The following is a 16,709-nucleotide window of genomic DNA, read 5'->3' on the forward strand; positions in this document are numbered from 1 at the left end:
CTCTGCTTTCTCTCTTATTCCACTTATCTTCCTATTGGAGGTAGTTTGAGCTCACAAGTCCTTCAGACCACAAAAATCAAGCCAGAAAATAAGTTCAGAATAACAACATTTAATATTTACATATATCAGTGAGGCCAGTGGTCACACAGTTGGCAGGACAGAGGGTATTCCCAGGAGCACACAGACATCCCCAGGGCAGGACAGCCTGGAACAAGCAGATGGCAGCAGCACAGTGCATTTATTTTTCTGTGCTGGAGGTGTGCCAGTGGGTATCTCTTCCTCTCCTGGTGCTAGCACAGCCAAGGCTGGCTTTATCCCAGAGCTGAGAGTAAGGGAGTCAAAACCAAGGGATGAGGAAAGGCAGGTATTTAAGGACTGTGAAGAGTTCATAGAGCCCCTGTGCTGATGAAGGAACCTCTCTCCACCTGACTACATGCAAACATCTTTCTTTCCCACTGCCTCTTTCACTCTTTTCCTGGTTTGCTGTCTGCTGTATCTGGTTGTGCTGTCCATGCTTCACTGCTGGCAAAGAACATGAGCTTTTTAAGCCACCTGGCAGGTTTGGGTGCACCTAGGGATGGACTGCAAACTTCAACGAGTCTTACGCTTTCTTCTTTACAGAAGTTGCATTTAAATTTCACAGGTTAAATTTCCTCCTTCTAGGGGTGAAACTATGCTCCAAGGTGCATATGCTTCTCATCTAGGAAACTGGCCTTTTCTTCTCCATTTTATACATAGGAGAATGTGAAGCATTTTGCACGTTGCATTAAAGGACAGCACAAGCAGCCACATATGTCTGCAGTAAGTGTATTTTAAGGGCTTGTTCCCATACTACAGTGCAGAAATACAAACAACTTTGAGAAAACATAAATCAGGAAAAATAGGCTCCAAGTGCTTTAAAGGTATTCAGGTTTTCATAGCTGCCTACTTGCATTCAGGATGGGTAAAGATTATTTCATGGTTTGACTGACAGTTCATGTCCAAGAATTAACCTTTGAGGAAGTCACTGAAATGATGAGTTTTCTGAAACTTCCAGTCACGGGCATTAGCTCAAGATCAAGGGCTTACTCTTGAGTGATGATGGGGAATTATGCAGTTCCAGGTTGGTATTACTGTGGCTAAAAAACTAAAGCTGATGCAACTTGCTGCCTTCAGATTATATCTTCTATTTATTACTAAGCTGCACATAATTACAACATTTCTCTTTGGTGAATTAATTCCTTCATCCATGTGCTCTATTCTAGAGCAGCCCTACAGACCTGTGTGGATGTTAGTGAAATTCTTAAGCAGTTTCATGAAGGCAAAATTGGTGGTGAGGTTCTTCACTCTTTTGTGAAACCAGACATTTCTAAGCTCTCGCTGCAAACCCTATTGCCTGTGTTGACTCAAATGCTCCTCTAAGGCTGCCACAACTCTCAGATGTTCCTGAAGATCCAATTTAGAAGTGCCCTGGGCTTTGGCAAGGGGATCTGGCTCCAGGCTGGCAGAAAGAGGCTGAAAACCATGTTCTTCAGTTCCTCTGCAGGGTCTCAAACACTGCTCCATATATTCTCTGCCCATCCTCATTCAAACCTGTGACTGCCCCATTTGAAAATTAATAGGAACAGACAGGTGAGCTCATAGTCAGATTTGGGGAGCACAGGACATTATTTACATCAGCCAGAGAGCATCTGCTTCATGCAGCTGATAAAGGTATACATTAACAATAGCTCCATTTCCCACATACATGAGAGGGCAAGTGATGGCCTTTTATCTGAGGACTGTTGTGCTTTATACACAAGTACAGCAGTAAGGGCCAGACAGGTTAATGTTTTTTGCCAGTACCTGAGGTTTAGCAGGTATGTTTAGAGAGATGAAAATGTGGAGTCTCAGACTGAAATGATCTAGCCCTTTTCCACTCTGACTTCATTGTAAAAAAATAATTTTGCCCTGTGAAACACCTGAACTTTTTTTTTTTGTTGTCCCCCATAAATAAAACAGTACAGTGCACTATCCTTATTGTATGTGAATCAGCATTTTGGGGCTTGTCTTGGCATTCTTTGTAGGTCATTCACATTCCAGAAATATTTGTCTGAAAGACAATGAATGAAAGATGATTAGTAAATATTTCAGGGGATATCTGACTTACTGCGAATATGTTGTACAATGAAAAGAAACAATGAAAAGGAAGCAATAGTGATAAATGAAATTTGGAAGATGTTTTCTTCCATTCTGTAAAACAACAACATTACTGCATCTGACCAATTTTAAAAATCTCTACTTTTTGTCTCTCACTTACATATGCTGGGGAGGGTCACTACATTTTCTCAAAAAGGCTTCTTAAATAGCAACAGAACCATGCAATGAGTATGTCAATGTCATACTGCTGTTTAGAAAAATATGAGGACCAGATTATCCCTGACTATGATGTGACAGACAGAAAGAGACTGTGCAAATGCATCTGTACTGCCCAGAGGAGCTCATCCAGGGACTGTGCTGATCTCTCATGTACCATCACCAGAGCCTGAAAAATAAAACTGGAAAGAACATAAAGGACCCTTTTACTGCATACCAACCTTTCTTCTCCTCATACATGTGCCACATATGAATCCAGTGAGTCCATTGATGACTTGAATGAAACAAAGAATAGCTTCAATCACACCAATGACCAGGAGAATAGAGAAAAGGACAATATTCCAAAGGATGATGTTTTCAGGTTGTTTGCAAATACTCCACGTTGTCTGGTTAAACAAATAATTGTCTCTGTGATAGAAGAAAATAATTGGCAAGGTATTAGAAAGTAAAAACTTGAGAATGCTGTCTCTGTTTTCTGGCATTTTGTTTTCTGAACTTGACTGCACAAAGGGAGTCTCAAATGGTGCTATAATTGGTCAAAGCTGGTGCTATAATTGGTCAAATTCCCTTCACTGCAGACGTGCAATCGATAATTAGGGAAGAGAGCCACATCTGTACTTTGTTGCATGCACAAGAATCTCCTCTTTGTTGTATGGCAAAATTGTGTTAATAACTAAATAGAAAGGTCCATATGGTTTTAAAATGTGTCTCCACATTCTCCATTCCTGCTGTGGTATCTCATCCCAGTCCATTCCTTATCTCTAGCTCTGAGTTGAAGAACCTAGTTGTCAAGGTTGACTTTATAGATTTAGAGAAGATTTTTGCTTTGATTTTCAGAAGCACGTGGAGCAGGCTGAATTCCTCATTGTTTAACAGATTAATGTGGCACAGCAAGCAAACATTTCGTTTTGACTCCAGTGGGAATCACAGCTCACTTTTGAAAGCGTGGTGCAAATTGCACAAGGGGCTTGTGGCAAGTGCAGCAGATGAAACTCAAGCAATTTGCCCAAGGATGATTTCTTGGTCAAAGAAATGACCAGCTGGAACATGCTACTCAGAGAAGTGTGAGTTTAGGTATACACAGGGTGAACCATGAGTTTATTTTGGAAAAATCCAAGTTCACTTTAAAAAGACAAGGGAGGGATAAGAGAAAGCAAAATTGGAGGAGCTTGTAAGCCATACTTACTCCAGAGTGTCATTCCTGAAAGGGTAGAGGTATTCTCCATCACCTGTGTCACACAGAGGACCCCCAATCAGCCCCAACAAAGAGATGACCACACAATATGCTCCTCCTGCGAATCCCATCACAGACAGGATCACTGACAGCAGCATCTGAATGGGAAAAGACCTTCAACATAGTGTGCACAGAGGTGTGAGTAGCATGGAGAACTCACAGTGAATGAGAAAGAATTCTCTTTCTTGTCTCTTACTTTGTGCTGAAACTGCTACTTAATTTGTGGGAGTAAGAAACAGTTGACTTTTCCTGGCTATTGTAGCTGCCCTAGATGTTAAAGAACTTATTGAGTTTTATGCTTATGCTATCAACTATGAAAAATCTGGTGAGTTTTCTTTCAAAAGCCAGTATAAGGCTAGTCCTGGATTGATCTGTTCTGTATCATGTGCCTTGGCATTTCCAACTCTTCACCTTTCTTGGCCCTTGCACCAACAGAAAAAGGCAAGCAACTACTGAACCAGGTATGAAAGCAACAAAAGTTAGGTTAATTGTTTTTGCTAATTGATGGAATGCAAAAAAGCCTTTCTTTTTGCTGCTTTCCTTCATTTTGCAACACCATGACCTGCAATTACCACTTCTCATGTTGAGAAATCTAATTGTGCTGGACATGGCAAAAAACCAGCAGTGACTTCAAATTGTATGTAATGCATTCATGTTTTACATCAGCCACTCCCACAGAAATGTTACCTTTACTCCATTCTGGGTACTTTTCTAGTAATGAATGGGATGTATCCGGTTGCTGTTTGTCTATAGAAACAAAAATCCCAGGAGGGTGCTACTGGTGGTGCATCTAGGACAGGCTTCTCAATAGTCTTGCTAAAAATCACTGTTTGTGCTTGTTCACAACTCTGCCATAGAGCCAGGGGAAGACCTGGAGCAGGGAGAAGGCAGCAGGCCTGCCTTAAAGTCAGGACAAAGGCATGACCAAAGAAGCACATCCAAAATACTCTCATCCATGACTCAGGTTTGAAGCCAAATATCTCAAGTGTCATAAATCCCCATTGCCAGCAAATACCAGGTGAAATCCACCAGCCCACAAGACAGGTAGAAACCTTCTCCTAGTCCCAGTTGTTCCACAGACCACTGCACTACACAGTCAAAAGGAAATATCCACCACCCATGTTGGAGTTTTTTTGACAAAGCCTTGAAAAGTCTTCACTGTCTGAACACATTCATCCTGGTTCATGCAGTTTCCAGCTTCCCAGCCAGATGCTTTCTGTAGAACTTTGCATGATGCTGGTGTGTGAACTGGCTAAATTTGTGCATTGTTTTGCCTCTGAAGCAATCCTTGAGTTAAAAGTTGCTGGGATTTCTCATGGGATTTATTTAATCATAACTGAGTAACAACTCAAAGCTGGATACTCTTTTTTAGTCTTTATCTGCATGTTGGCTGAATTGCCTCTTAGCAGAGCTCCATTGTCAGCAAAATGTAGCTAATGTACTCTATTCTCCTGGACCAAAACAGTGTCTGGGTTGTAGCTGATGCACTGTCTCTCACAATAAGATCACCAACCATGCCTTGTGGTGAAGGTGAGTGACTATTCTGAATCACTTTTCTCCACTTGTTTTCTCATTTACTTTGACTCTGCATTCTGCTTCTTGGTTGAAGGATCCTAATTATGTTAACAATTCATTTTAGGGCATCCCAAAGATAATTATGAAGACAAAGTCAAATGGTCTTTTGGTACTACTATGTTTTATGATAGCAGTTACTACTAGTAGTACTTGTCAGTGCTATCTGTGATGACTGTGTTCTGTCACATGATTGTCTCATTTGGAATCTGTAGAACTAGCCTCTTCCCAGCTATTTCCCTTACTGTGTACAAGATCATCTAGACAGAGACTTTACTTGTCACCAAAAGAGGAGTCTGAAGTTGCTACAGCTGTTAGATTGGCTCTCCTCAGCATTTTCTAGACATGCAGGGGCATTTCCCCATTTTATCTACTGATCTGGAGACTTTTCTGGAGGCTTGCATCATAATCTGTGAAAATCCAAGAATTTTATTAACCATTTCATCATCTCAAACTTTCAGCATTTTCCCTAGTTGTACTTCTTATTGAAATATTTAATTTCCTCATTTGTGTCCTTAATTGCAACAGGACGCCTAAGCTGGGACACTTGAGTGTGTTGAAATTTGTTTCCCATGATGTTGACCTGTTCTGTACTCCTGAAAAGGTTTTGCTGACCATTTTTGCTGATTTTCCCTGCTTTATTCAATCTTTTAATTGAATTGTCCCTGGTGAGCTGATGAAAACTCCTAGAATTCATTCTTTGAATGTTTGTATCAGCTACTTTGGTGAAGTTACCAAGTTCCTCCTGTTCCAGCTTGTGCTGCTCTTTAATACCCTTGGTGTGGTTCTTGCTCCATACACATTTCTTTCTTCTCGGTTTCTTTGTCTGGAAGTGTTTTTTGGCGTTTTTGTGTTTTGGGTGGGTTTTTTTGTTGTTGTTGTTTCTTTGTTTATTTGTTTGTTAGGTTTTGTTTGTTTGTTTTTGATGGAATTGTTATTCTGTCTGGTTATCTGGATATCTTTGCTCAAGTTTGTCTGGAAAGCTGCAATGGCTGTTCTTGTTCTACAAGTGACTCTAAAGGAGGACTTAGAAATACTGGAGTATATGTTTGCTGATGCAATGAGAGAAGCTGTATTTTGGGTGGGTCTTTTTCCTCATCCCGTCAGTGCAGTGGATAATTTCAGATGTGTACGTGCTAAGCTGCAAGACACTGAGGCTTTCTAAATCTATTACTTTCCAAATTCATTACTCCATAATGCAAGGACAAGAAGCTATTGATGTATGTTTGTAAGTAATAATTTAAAGTTGATTAATGAAGAAACTTAATGTAGCATGTAATCTCTGTGAACTGGAAAACTCACTAAAGTGAATAAAAAGTATGAGAAACATACTGTTTTTATTACTGTTGAAGATACTTTGGCAGTGTGTAAAGGCTTTGATGAAGTCTGAAACTATTAAACCAGGAATTGTGCAAAATAAAATAGAACAGAGTCCTTGCCCTGAGCAAAATGTTATGTTTTAATTGAACAATAATTCTGATCAGAAATAATTCTTTAACCTTTTTTACCCTTTTTTTAGTATGACAAGCAATTTTGCAATTTGGAGTATTCAAGTGTAATTTATGATTTTATACCTAAGATATCCAAAGCAGAAAGGTGCCCAAACTTGCCTTTGGATTACAGAGGCTCCTGAGTAGTTCCATGAGGGCTGTTTTTCTGTCAGTAGGTGGGCAACCCTTAGCAGGTCCATCCAGACCTACCTCCCAAGGAGCTCTGGCACTTTGGGAGGTTGCTGATATTGTGGATGTTTGAACCAATCCCAGGAGTCCTCTGCTCTCCAGGGCCTCATACCATACCTACCCTGCCTTCCATATACAGCCCTTATAGTCAGGACTCCTGAGCCCCCCTGCTCTGGATGCCTGTGCACTTTCTTCCACTCTCCACAAAGCACATTTTGCCTGCAGTTTCGTCCCTTGAAGAAGCAGACCATCAGCCTTCATATCTCCCTGCAGCACTGACCTCTTTTTGAATGTTTGGAAATCACTCTTCCCCAGGAGCTGTGCAGGGTAAACTTGTTTTTAGTGTTATTCACAGCCATTCACTCTTCACTCATGTCCCCATCTCATCCCTACTTTGAGCCACAGTCTGTTTAAAACACAGTGGGTAGAGCTTCACCATTTCCACCTCACAGAGGTGTATGACTCCAGAAGGGTGTGTGTTCAAAAAGAGAGCATTTTCATAGATAGAGTGTCCTCACCAAGCCTGTTTTCCAATTTGGTTCCGGTAGCTTCATCACTTGGCCATCAGCCACTTTGTGATGTGGTTTAGTGGGCATGGTGGTATTCATTTGAAGGTTGGACTTGGTGAACTTGGAGTTTTTTTCCAACCTTAATGATTCTGTGATTCTCCTGATACTACAAAATATCACAGTGCATAATCAAATCACTTTCCTAACATCTATTTTATTCCTCCATAACAGCAAATAAAGAAGAGGAGAACAGCTTGTTGGTAACCAGTCAGTGATGGGAAGGTGCAGACAGGGTATCTGGCATTGATGTACTGCTGCTAGAAATGGCTCAGTGGAAGAGGAGGGGGAGAATGGAGGATTGTGGTGGGTTTGTGGATGTGGCCTCTGTGCTACCACCTGTGTTGTTGGGCTGGAAAATGAACCTAGCCAGCCTGGGGAAGTTTGACTCTTGGCTCTGTAATATTTAGGGCTGGGATGAAGTATGGAGAAGAGACACCTGAGATGCTGTGTGAATTCAGCCCAGTTCAGCTGGATTTCCCCTTGTGACTTAACAGATTCAGTGAGCCACTACAGTGGCTGGTTTTCATCACTGCTTTCTACATCACTCAAAGTCAAGCAAAGCAGCTAGCTCAGGCACTGTTTGCAGGGTGCCTACGATCTCAACCCAGCTCTGCAACTGTCCTGCCTGGCCATTGTCAGCATCCTGTCTGTGCATGGGACATTTGGTAAAATCAATGTAATGGCATGTCCCTTGGGATGTGCCTGCTAATGTGTGACATCCTAATAAAGAATGCTATTTTAGTATTATGAATCATAAATTAAGTAAAATGTTTTAAAGAGGCAAATGTTTTCTCATGGATCAGACTAAATACTAATTGAAGAGTGCAGAGAGATGTGCTTTATTGCATGGAATCTCTCATTCCAGACTGCTTCTGGGAATGATGCAGACTTGAAAAAATTCTAAGTCAGTTTATTCTTGCCAATAATGATAATCACACAGAAGTCTGTGCCCATGGCTTGAGGATGAACGGAGATGCCTTTATAGCATGTTACTTTATAATATTCTTAATTATCAAGCAAAACATCTCTCTGGCTTTTCTTTAGCTGTCAGAGAGCCTAAATTGCATTTTCACATTTCACATGCATAATATTTGGGCACATGTGAGACACTGATCAGAACTGCAGGAAGCAGTGCTGGCTCCTCAGTGCCAGATGCAGCATCTCACACTTTGGGCATGGACCTGCAAAAAGGGGACGTGTGTATTCCTACAGAAAAAAGCAGGGATGAACCTGTGGAAAAGCAGATCGCCATGGAATAGTATAGAGGAAACAGGACTCTGTGGAAGCAGGAGGAACAGGCAACTGTCTCAGTCTTTATAATTGCCTTGAGCAGGGGAAGCTGGAGCAATGTTTTACTTCATGAGATGTAGTCTCCTTTGCCCTCATCATTGTGCCTGAGGGCTCCAGCACCAGCCCTGGCTGATTTCCCTCCTATCAGCAGCTGCACCATCATAACGTTCTTGTTGGCTGACTGAGCTCTCAGCCCCAGCCCATGGACACTGCAGATCAAGCTCCTCTTCTCCGTTTCCCTGACATGGCTGCTGACAGCGGTGTGATGGTTTGTCACTGCACATTTCCACCTGCTGAGCAGCCATTTCAAGAGCTATTGCACAAGCTCTGTAGTGCCATTTCAACACACGAATATCCACTTACCCCACATCTGTTGGCGCAACATCCTGCTCCACCTGCTCCCAGCATCATGAATGATGGCAAAATAACCTGTAAGAAAAGCACAGGCTTTGAATTGGTGTGCAGCACTTCTGCTGGGGTGGTTTTTAAATTCTAAGAGCTTGGGCATCATGTTCCTCACATGTAAGTCACCTTCTGTCTCTTCTCTGGGAGTTACACCTGCTTGGATGTTGGTGCTGCTGAAGAGTTACTCAGAAATAAGTGTGGCATTACACCTAGAGCTGTCCGGCAAATTGCTGGTACATCAATTTTGATTGCTGAAGCTGTGCTGCTTTTTTTTCAGGGTATAAAAAGGTTCAGCATGGTATTGTTGGGGTTTTTTCTTTGGAAAAAATGCATCAGTTTTGAGAAAATTGAAATTCTGCCCAGAAAAGATACACAGTTGGACTAGGAATTATGTCAGTTTAAACCTCCTGAGCATTCTGCTCTGGATTATGATTAGGAAATCAGCCTTGAGCTTCCTGAAACAGATCTCACTTTGGTTTGGGCGGGGGGGGCGGGGTGCTGGTTTGTGCTAAATTTCTGGAAAACCTACAAGATAGACTTCGGTCAGTGGGGAACTTCCAGTTCACATCAGCTTTCTCCATGGTAATTATCAGGCGGAGCTGGACCAATACAATGCAGCCAGTAACCATCTATGACTTGGGATATAATGCTGCCTACAGACTCTGGAGTTAGGAAAAGTTGCCTTTAGTTTGGTAGCCAGAGGGCAAGAAAAGCTTTTGTGGGTCTGGCTGTGCAGCCAGCACACTCCCGCTGCCTTGTCTCTACACACCAATGCTGGTTAAAGCATCTCAAACAGCAGCACAAGTAAAGGAGTATTAAAAAAATTAGGAAATGGTTACCATAAAGTTAATGAAAGAAGAAGAACCCAAATCAATCAACCAATCAATCAAAGAAACATAAAAGGTAAAAACTGTAAAAATGGCATGACTAGATGCTGGCAAGATTTTTTCTCATGTAGGGCAGGAAGAGCAGAATGTCCATGACAAACAAAGCCTACGGAATTTATGTGTAGTGTGAATATCTCTGTTGAACAGTGTAGGACATTGTTATGAAACTTGCTTAGATTTGTAGGCTCCTAAATATTTTTCAAAGTATTTATTCTCTGTTGCCTTTTATGCACACCCTTGAGGCAACCTACAGCACCTACAATGTTGGCTGGACCACATCTGGAAGCCTGCAGAAGTAGAGCATTGAGGTTAAAATGTGCTCCTCTTCCTGCAAAGAAGTCCGCTCTTAAATAATCACAAATGGTCCCCAAGGCAGCCTCAGCCCCAGTGTTCTACTGTCAGGCACTGAGAAGGAGAGTTAGCACCTCTGCCCATCAAACCAACATTCCTTTTCCTCCAGGGCTGTCATTTTTCTTTCGAGGTTTCCCATCTAAGTGGCAAACACTTTTGTATCATCTATTAGCCTGGCTCAGGATGAAGGGTTTCCTTGGCAGCTTTCTTTTCCTGCAGTGCCTGATTATAAACACCTGCCTTTTGACACAGGCATGAGAATTTGCTGGGTTTGGCTGTTGTCAGTAAAACAAGAGCTGTGTGTGAGCCATGGCTCAGTCAGGCATTTCCTTCTGTTGCTCACAGGCTTTCTATGAGGAAAGGCGTTACTGTGACACATAGAGCCAGTCTTACTCTCTTTACATCCTAAATATTTGAAATAAGGAAATTGAGAGGTTTTCATGTCATATAATTTCCATTAGAAATTCAGCAGAGGAGGAAAGGGTGGAGCTGGCTGCTCAGCCAAAGGGTGCGCTGATGGTCTATGTGTCAGTCTACAGATGAAATTCCCAGGTGGAGAGAGGTTTGCTGGCTCACTGTTGTGGGAAATTCTCCAAGAATGGGCAACCTGTTGGCATGGCTTGCCTCAGTTTCCTTTGGGAGGAATCTAGGTGCATGGGGGAACATATTGCAGCTTCATCTTTCCTCACTGGAGTGTCAGGATATGGACCAGACCCCAGTCGTGGAACATCCTGTCCCTTGGTTTAACTCCTTAGGACACTGAAATCCAATCTTCATTTTCCCATGCTTCCAGCACCTGGAAGATGGAGCTGATGATAATGCTTTCTTTCCCCTTACCTGTGGGCATTTCTCATGCTGTTTTCTGGAAAACATGTACACTCAACAGCATTGTTTGTGCATCAATAATTACTCCTAATGCTGTGTTTTGAAGGTCAATGCAAATTTTTCCTCTCCTCTGACTAGTTGTTCTCATTTTTGATGTATGTGGTGCTGGCCACAGGCAAGTCTGTGTGGAAGCCTTAAAAGAAGGCACGTTCTCAATGAGCCAATGACGCTCTCACCTCTAACATCTTTCCTTTCCTTTCATTGAACGCCAATGACTCCTGGGCTTGCAGTGATACGAATTTTCCACAAGGTCTCTCATGTAGTTGCACTGCTTCCTTCTACAAACTCATGCCTATGTTCAAGCTCAGCATGAGTAATAAACTCAAGTGGTAGCCACAAGAAGAAGCAGACAAGCTGCTGGTGGAGAACAGTTCATGAATGACCCTATGCCATGTTTCTGCTTTGGGAAATATGAGTACGAACCAGAGCCACCGCAGGCTTTCCATAGACTTAAGCAGAAGCTGCATTATAGGCTGACTGTGAATGAGATTTACTTTTTTCTAAGTTAATTATTCTAAAAGATTCATTTATTTTTTGCCCAGCTCTGTGCCAGTTTGCCATCTGCCCAGTACTGGTCATATGTATGTTACTTGCTCAGCTTTTTAACTGCACTTGGGTAGATAATTGAAAGAGCACAAGGGGAGCAGGCTTTCTGATGAACTGGAAAGATAAGTATTGCCCAACATGTTCCCTTCTAGACATGGATATTCACATAAGAGTGATCTTTCCTGAGGCCTGGAATGGAGAACTAGTTATAGAAGAGCACATTCAAACCAGATCCAACCCAAAAGAAGGTGGGTGGGAGTGTGGGAACAGGAGGCATTCAGCTTACGAACCCATTTGCAACTCCACATTTGTAAAGTGTTAGCTGGGTCTCGAACTAACACCTGCTGAAACACGCTTCTGATTTTCCCTTAATGTTTTTGTGAATTGGGGGTGCAGACAATAGTGAAAACTCACCACCTCCAGCTGACCTCAGCTTTGCTTTCACTCTTGGAGGATGAACACTCGTGTAACTTCTCCACAGTGAGCAGTCAGGCCTAGTGCTTCCTCCTAGCTTTGAGTCCTGATATTTATTTCAGGAATGTTTTGTATTTCTTTGACTAGGCACTTTTTTTGCCGTAAATGCATTTTCTCAGTTACATACCCAACTTCTCATTTAAGCTGTTCACATGTTTATGCAAAACATATTTTCACGACCTCTTTTTTTTAACGGAGATTTTCTTGGCCCCAAATTTAAAACAGAACTGAACGCAACTCACAATAAATATTAATCTCTTACCAGTATCCCAGCTCCCAGAATGCCGTGGAAAAACCAGACCAAATCAGTTATCTCGCTGAGCTGCAGTACTTGTCCATTGGGGAAGTACAGAAGAATGTTGGAGACAATGGCACATACTGCCAGTGGGAAGAGGGTGATCCCAATGCACTTTGAACACTTCCCCGTGCACATGGCAGCTCTCTGCTCAGGAAAGATACAGGGAGGTTTGGGTTACTGCGGTGCAGGGAACACCAGATTTCAGCAGTTTTATACTTTGATAAAAGAAGAATCAATTTTTTAGAAAGAAATGTTTCAGGTAAGACATACACAGATAATACTGTTCTACAGACCCTGTTCCCTTAAGAGAATTTATTTAAAATTGAATTATTCACCACTGGGATGTTTAACTGAGTTTATTTGAAATTGTAGGACTAAACCTGTGTTGCTAGGAAATTACCAGAGAGTTTCATTTTAGTTGTTAATGGACAATTGTCTGTCCATTGGGAATATCAGTAACAAAACCATGACTCCACAAACAGATACCCTGGCTGGCAGTCAGGGCTAAGGCCTTGAGTGGAACGGGAGGAGGATGCTGTCCTGGTTTAACCAAGCCTGGTTTTCAGTTGTAGGGGGAAGATTGACATCCCCTTTACCAATCGGAGGGCTAGTTCTGGAGATGTCAAATTCTATATGGGAGAATTAAGGAGATGCCTGCGTCTTAGGCTGAAATTCTTTTGTGGGGCTGTAGTGGAGATAAATTTTTTGCTATCTCAAATTTCATTTTTTCCCTATAATTCATAAAGTGCATAAAGAAATGCAGCATTTACCCACAGCCCATGAAAAAAACTCACTCATGCGAAAGCATATAAATGCTAAAAAGCTATAATCCAATAAAAAGCTTAAAAAGATAAGAGAGATGAGAAATTTTGCCACAGGGTTAGAAGAAGAAAAACCTCTGTTCCCAGAGATAAAAAAAAAAGAACTTTTGTTTTTATGCTAAAAAAGCATAAAAGCTTATCCTTAAAATAGTACCCCATGAGTTGACGTAGCCCATAGAAGCAGCTTTGAGAAAGCTGCAAAGCATAAGAAAGACCTTCACACTGCAAAAAATTTGCCTTTCCCAGGCAGCTGATTTGCTATGACATTAAAGCCACGAGAAAACTGTTTCTCGTAGAAAAGTCTCCATAGCATGGCAAGAGAGACTCCTCTCCCCAAGTAAACTAAAGCAAGGTTATTTTAGAAGTGGTAAACTGACTAAAAGTTCCAGGTTTTGTCTCTTCATGTTGTCAGGGGGAAAGAAAAGAGGGTGTGGGGGGGAAGTGTTTTGAAGAGCTATTCTGATTTGCTTATAATTTTTCTTTTAATATTGTTAATAAAGTTCTCTTTATACCCTTTAAAGTCCTGAGCCTGTTTTGTCCTCCTCCTCCTAATCCATATCTCACAGCAAGAAATAAGTAAATAATTTCTAGTGGCTGCACTAACGTTTAGCCAGCACTAAACCCATTACAGATGCCTTGGGTTTTCTGGGACCACTGTCTTGGGAAGCTGATTTGAAATCTCTTGCACTGAAGGTATAGGAAATGGTTACCAAGGATACCATGTGAATGTTCAACCCTGCCTTGGCACTGGGACAAGCAGGGAAGCCTCCCTAGGGTGCCTACCAGCTGCATTTCCTCTATTTCAGTCAAAAATACACCCTCAGCAAGAATTTGAGACATATACTGTTTACTGTGACGTGATTATTCTGCACGTAAGGGTTGGTAAGACTGTGGATTATGGGCCTGCTTGGCACCCACCCTAAAATATCTGAAAAGCTGCAATCTTGTCTAATTCTGTGTCTGTTTGCTAAGGATAGGTCAAAAAACCATCCCATCTCCTTTTCAGAGATCTGTCATAACATACAGTGGCTTAGTAGTTCATAGCATCCAGGTTCTTTTTTTAAAATCAAAGAATGAACATAAATGAAGAACTGGTTGAGAGAGATTTCTGCAGGTGTCCAGTCTGACCTCCTGCTGAAAGCAGGACTACCACCAACACTAGGTCACTGTGTCAGCCACAGCTTTGTGTAGCTGAGCTTTAAAAACCCCCAAGGATGGAGCCACCACTGCCTCTCTGGGTGACCTGTTGCCGGGTTGGCCCAATCTCTTGATGAAAAAGTATTTTCTCGTGTCCAGTCTGAATCTCCAAAGCTGTAAACAGGGCTGTTGCTCCTCATTATATCCTCTCATACTGCTCCATCAGCTCTGTTAAACCCCAGTTTTTCATAGGCTGTTATTAGACCCCTCTTCACCAAAGTCTACAACCTCAGCTCACACTGCACCCATGATGTGATCTACAGCCAGAGAGAAAAACCTGATCCCTACAAAAGTGGATCCACAGATATGCCTCCATGTCAGTTTGGAAATTTCAGACTATTGGGTCAGAGATTACTGAACTTGCATATCACTTTCAACTTTATGGCACAAACTGATCACAACTTCTTTGTGATGTTTTGTCATGGCGTCATTCCACCTCAAGGCTTTCAAATGCATAAAAATATAAAATGTGCATGAAAATACAAAATATCAAGCTGTGGATTTCTGTCCTCAGAGAGAACTGTCAGTTTATGACAAAAAGGGCTTTGCTTTCCTGTGAGTCCATTATCAAATGCAAGAGAAGGATAAGGACATGGGCACGCACCATTTTGTGCACACGCAGGTGCCTTTGCTTGTTATGTGCAAATAGTTTTTGTAATAACTGAGGCAGTCAGCAATGAAATGTCCCTCAATTTACTCATGTGCATTGGCTAATCCGGAAAGTTTTATGACAAAGATTGGTGTGGAGAAGCTGTTGCTGACAGAGGCTTCTTCTGAGTTTGCATTTCTATAGCAAAAAATTTGCATCGTTCTCTGCTGCTATGAGTTCAACAAGAGCACTGTGCTTGTGCACATTTTCTTCTGAGCACTTTGCAGTCATGTTGAGCTTTACAATCTGTCTTTAAAATAAGCTAACTGGCATTAAACTATTCCAGATGGGATCGTTTTTAACAGAGGTACTTCTGTGTTTATGGTCATTATGTGTTGTTTACACAGTGCTCAAAATTTGGCAAAGCATTTTGCAAGCCTCTGGAGAAAGTCCTAGTTCAAAGAGATAAAAATCTAAACAGACAAACAATGTGCAAGTGAAAGATGAAGTGGGGAAAGAGAAAGGAGAAAAATGGAAATAATACTGGATATTTCACCTGTCTTTCAAATAACAGTGTCTAGGTTATTTTTTTACACTAACTCTTGCCTGCCTGCTTTCCCATCTCATTCCAACTTTAGCCTTTCCATTTTTTTGCCCAACCTCACCTACCTCCCCTCCCCTGAGAGAAGAAAACCAGCACAGGCGCAGCCTAGCCTCCTTCTACAAAAAGCTAAGCCTTGTAGCTGAATTATAAATTCTCTTCTGCATCTTTCGTACATGGCTGGAGGGCCTGGTTCTTGTATGGCACAAAGCAACGTGACGCTGGTTTGGTGGGAAGAGCTGGGGGTTCCAGCCCTTTCTCTCTGACCTATCTCAATACCACTTCAAACTGCAGGGAGAACTTACCTAAACAACAATCACCAGACCTACTGAGAGCCTCTACCACCTAAATCCATGCCGCTTTGCCACCTGTGCACATCAGAGGTGTGTTATTATAGCTTAGGAAAACATTCCGGGTTGCCAGAAGCACTAAAACACTTTATTAATTCACCAAACAAAAGCACATTCTGCAGCTTCGTTAAGCAAGGTGGCTCGAACAAGCTTCTAATTTTTAGTGAGGTTTTTAGAAAGTTTTGCTTTTTAATGCTACAGTAAGCATGTGAATACTTTTGCTTACCTTCTAAGCAGGGCTAAGATGGCCTCCAGAGTTCCCCACAGCCGGCTTCAGGCTTTCCAGCTCCTCTCTCCTGGAGTGTGACCATCCGAGCAAGGCACAGCGATGTTTTTGGGTGACAGCCTCTATTAAACAAACAGCTGTTTCTCTCTGAGAATGAGGAAATACCCCAAGTTATCCCTGGTTGGCCAGTGAGAGGTTGGCGTGTCACCCGCGGTTATTGATTATTTTAAGGCAGTGTTCCAATGGTCAATGCCTCAGCCCCCGGGACACATGGATCAGAGCTGTGGAGACCTTTTTACAGCTGTAACCATTTCAGCTGTGTGGAGTTTGGCAGAAGAGAAAAGGCAGGAGATGGCAGAGAAACGATGAGTACCTGGCAGAAAGTGTGGTTGGAGTACAAG

General features: G+C 42.0%; 1 protein-coding gene across 1 annotated transcript; it reads right to left on the reverse strand.

Moving 5' to 3' along the window:
- Window positions 1-89: 89 nt before the first annotated feature.
- LOC103827264 (transmembrane 4 L6 family member 1-like) lies at window positions 90-16,439 on the reverse strand. The gene is made up of 6 exons (XM_009102757.4): window positions 16,309-16,439; window positions 12,489-12,668; window positions 9,042-9,107; window positions 3,521-3,666; window positions 2,556-2,742; window positions 90-2,071 (listed from the first exon to the last, which is right to left on the reverse strand). Exons 2-6 carry the CDS (start codon window positions 12,657-12,659, stop codon window positions 2,051-2,053), a joined length of 591 nt encoding a protein of 196 aa, XP_009101005.1. The 5' UTR covers window positions 12,660-12,668; window positions 16,309-16,439; the 3' UTR covers window positions 90-2,050.
- Between the last annotated feature and the right edge of the window lie 270 nt (window positions 16,440-16,709).

This window comes from Serinus canaria, chromosome 1, assembly GCF_022539315.1.
Source record: "Serinus canaria isolate serCan28SL12 chromosome 1, serCan2020, whole genome shotgun sequence".
Classification (NCBI taxonomy): Eukaryota; Metazoa; Chordata; class Aves; order Passeriformes; family Fringillidae; genus Serinus; species Serinus canaria.

What these genes read in the sequence shown, in the direction of transcription:
- LOC103827264 (XM_009102757.4), bottom strand. Translation starts at nt 12,659, where the DNA reads ATGTGCACGGGGAAGTGTTCAAAGTGCATTGGGATCACCCTCTTCCCA. An exon ending in TTCAGGAATGACACTCTGGA is followed by an intron (nt 2,743 to 3,520) that starts GTAAGTATGGCT and finishes CTTCTATCACAG; the next exon opens with AGACAATTATTTGTTTAACC. An exon ending in CATGTATGAGGAGAAGAAAG is followed by an intron (nt 2,072 to 2,555) that starts GTTGGTATGCAG and finishes ATTGTCTTTCAG; the next exon opens with ACAAATATTTCTGGAATGTG.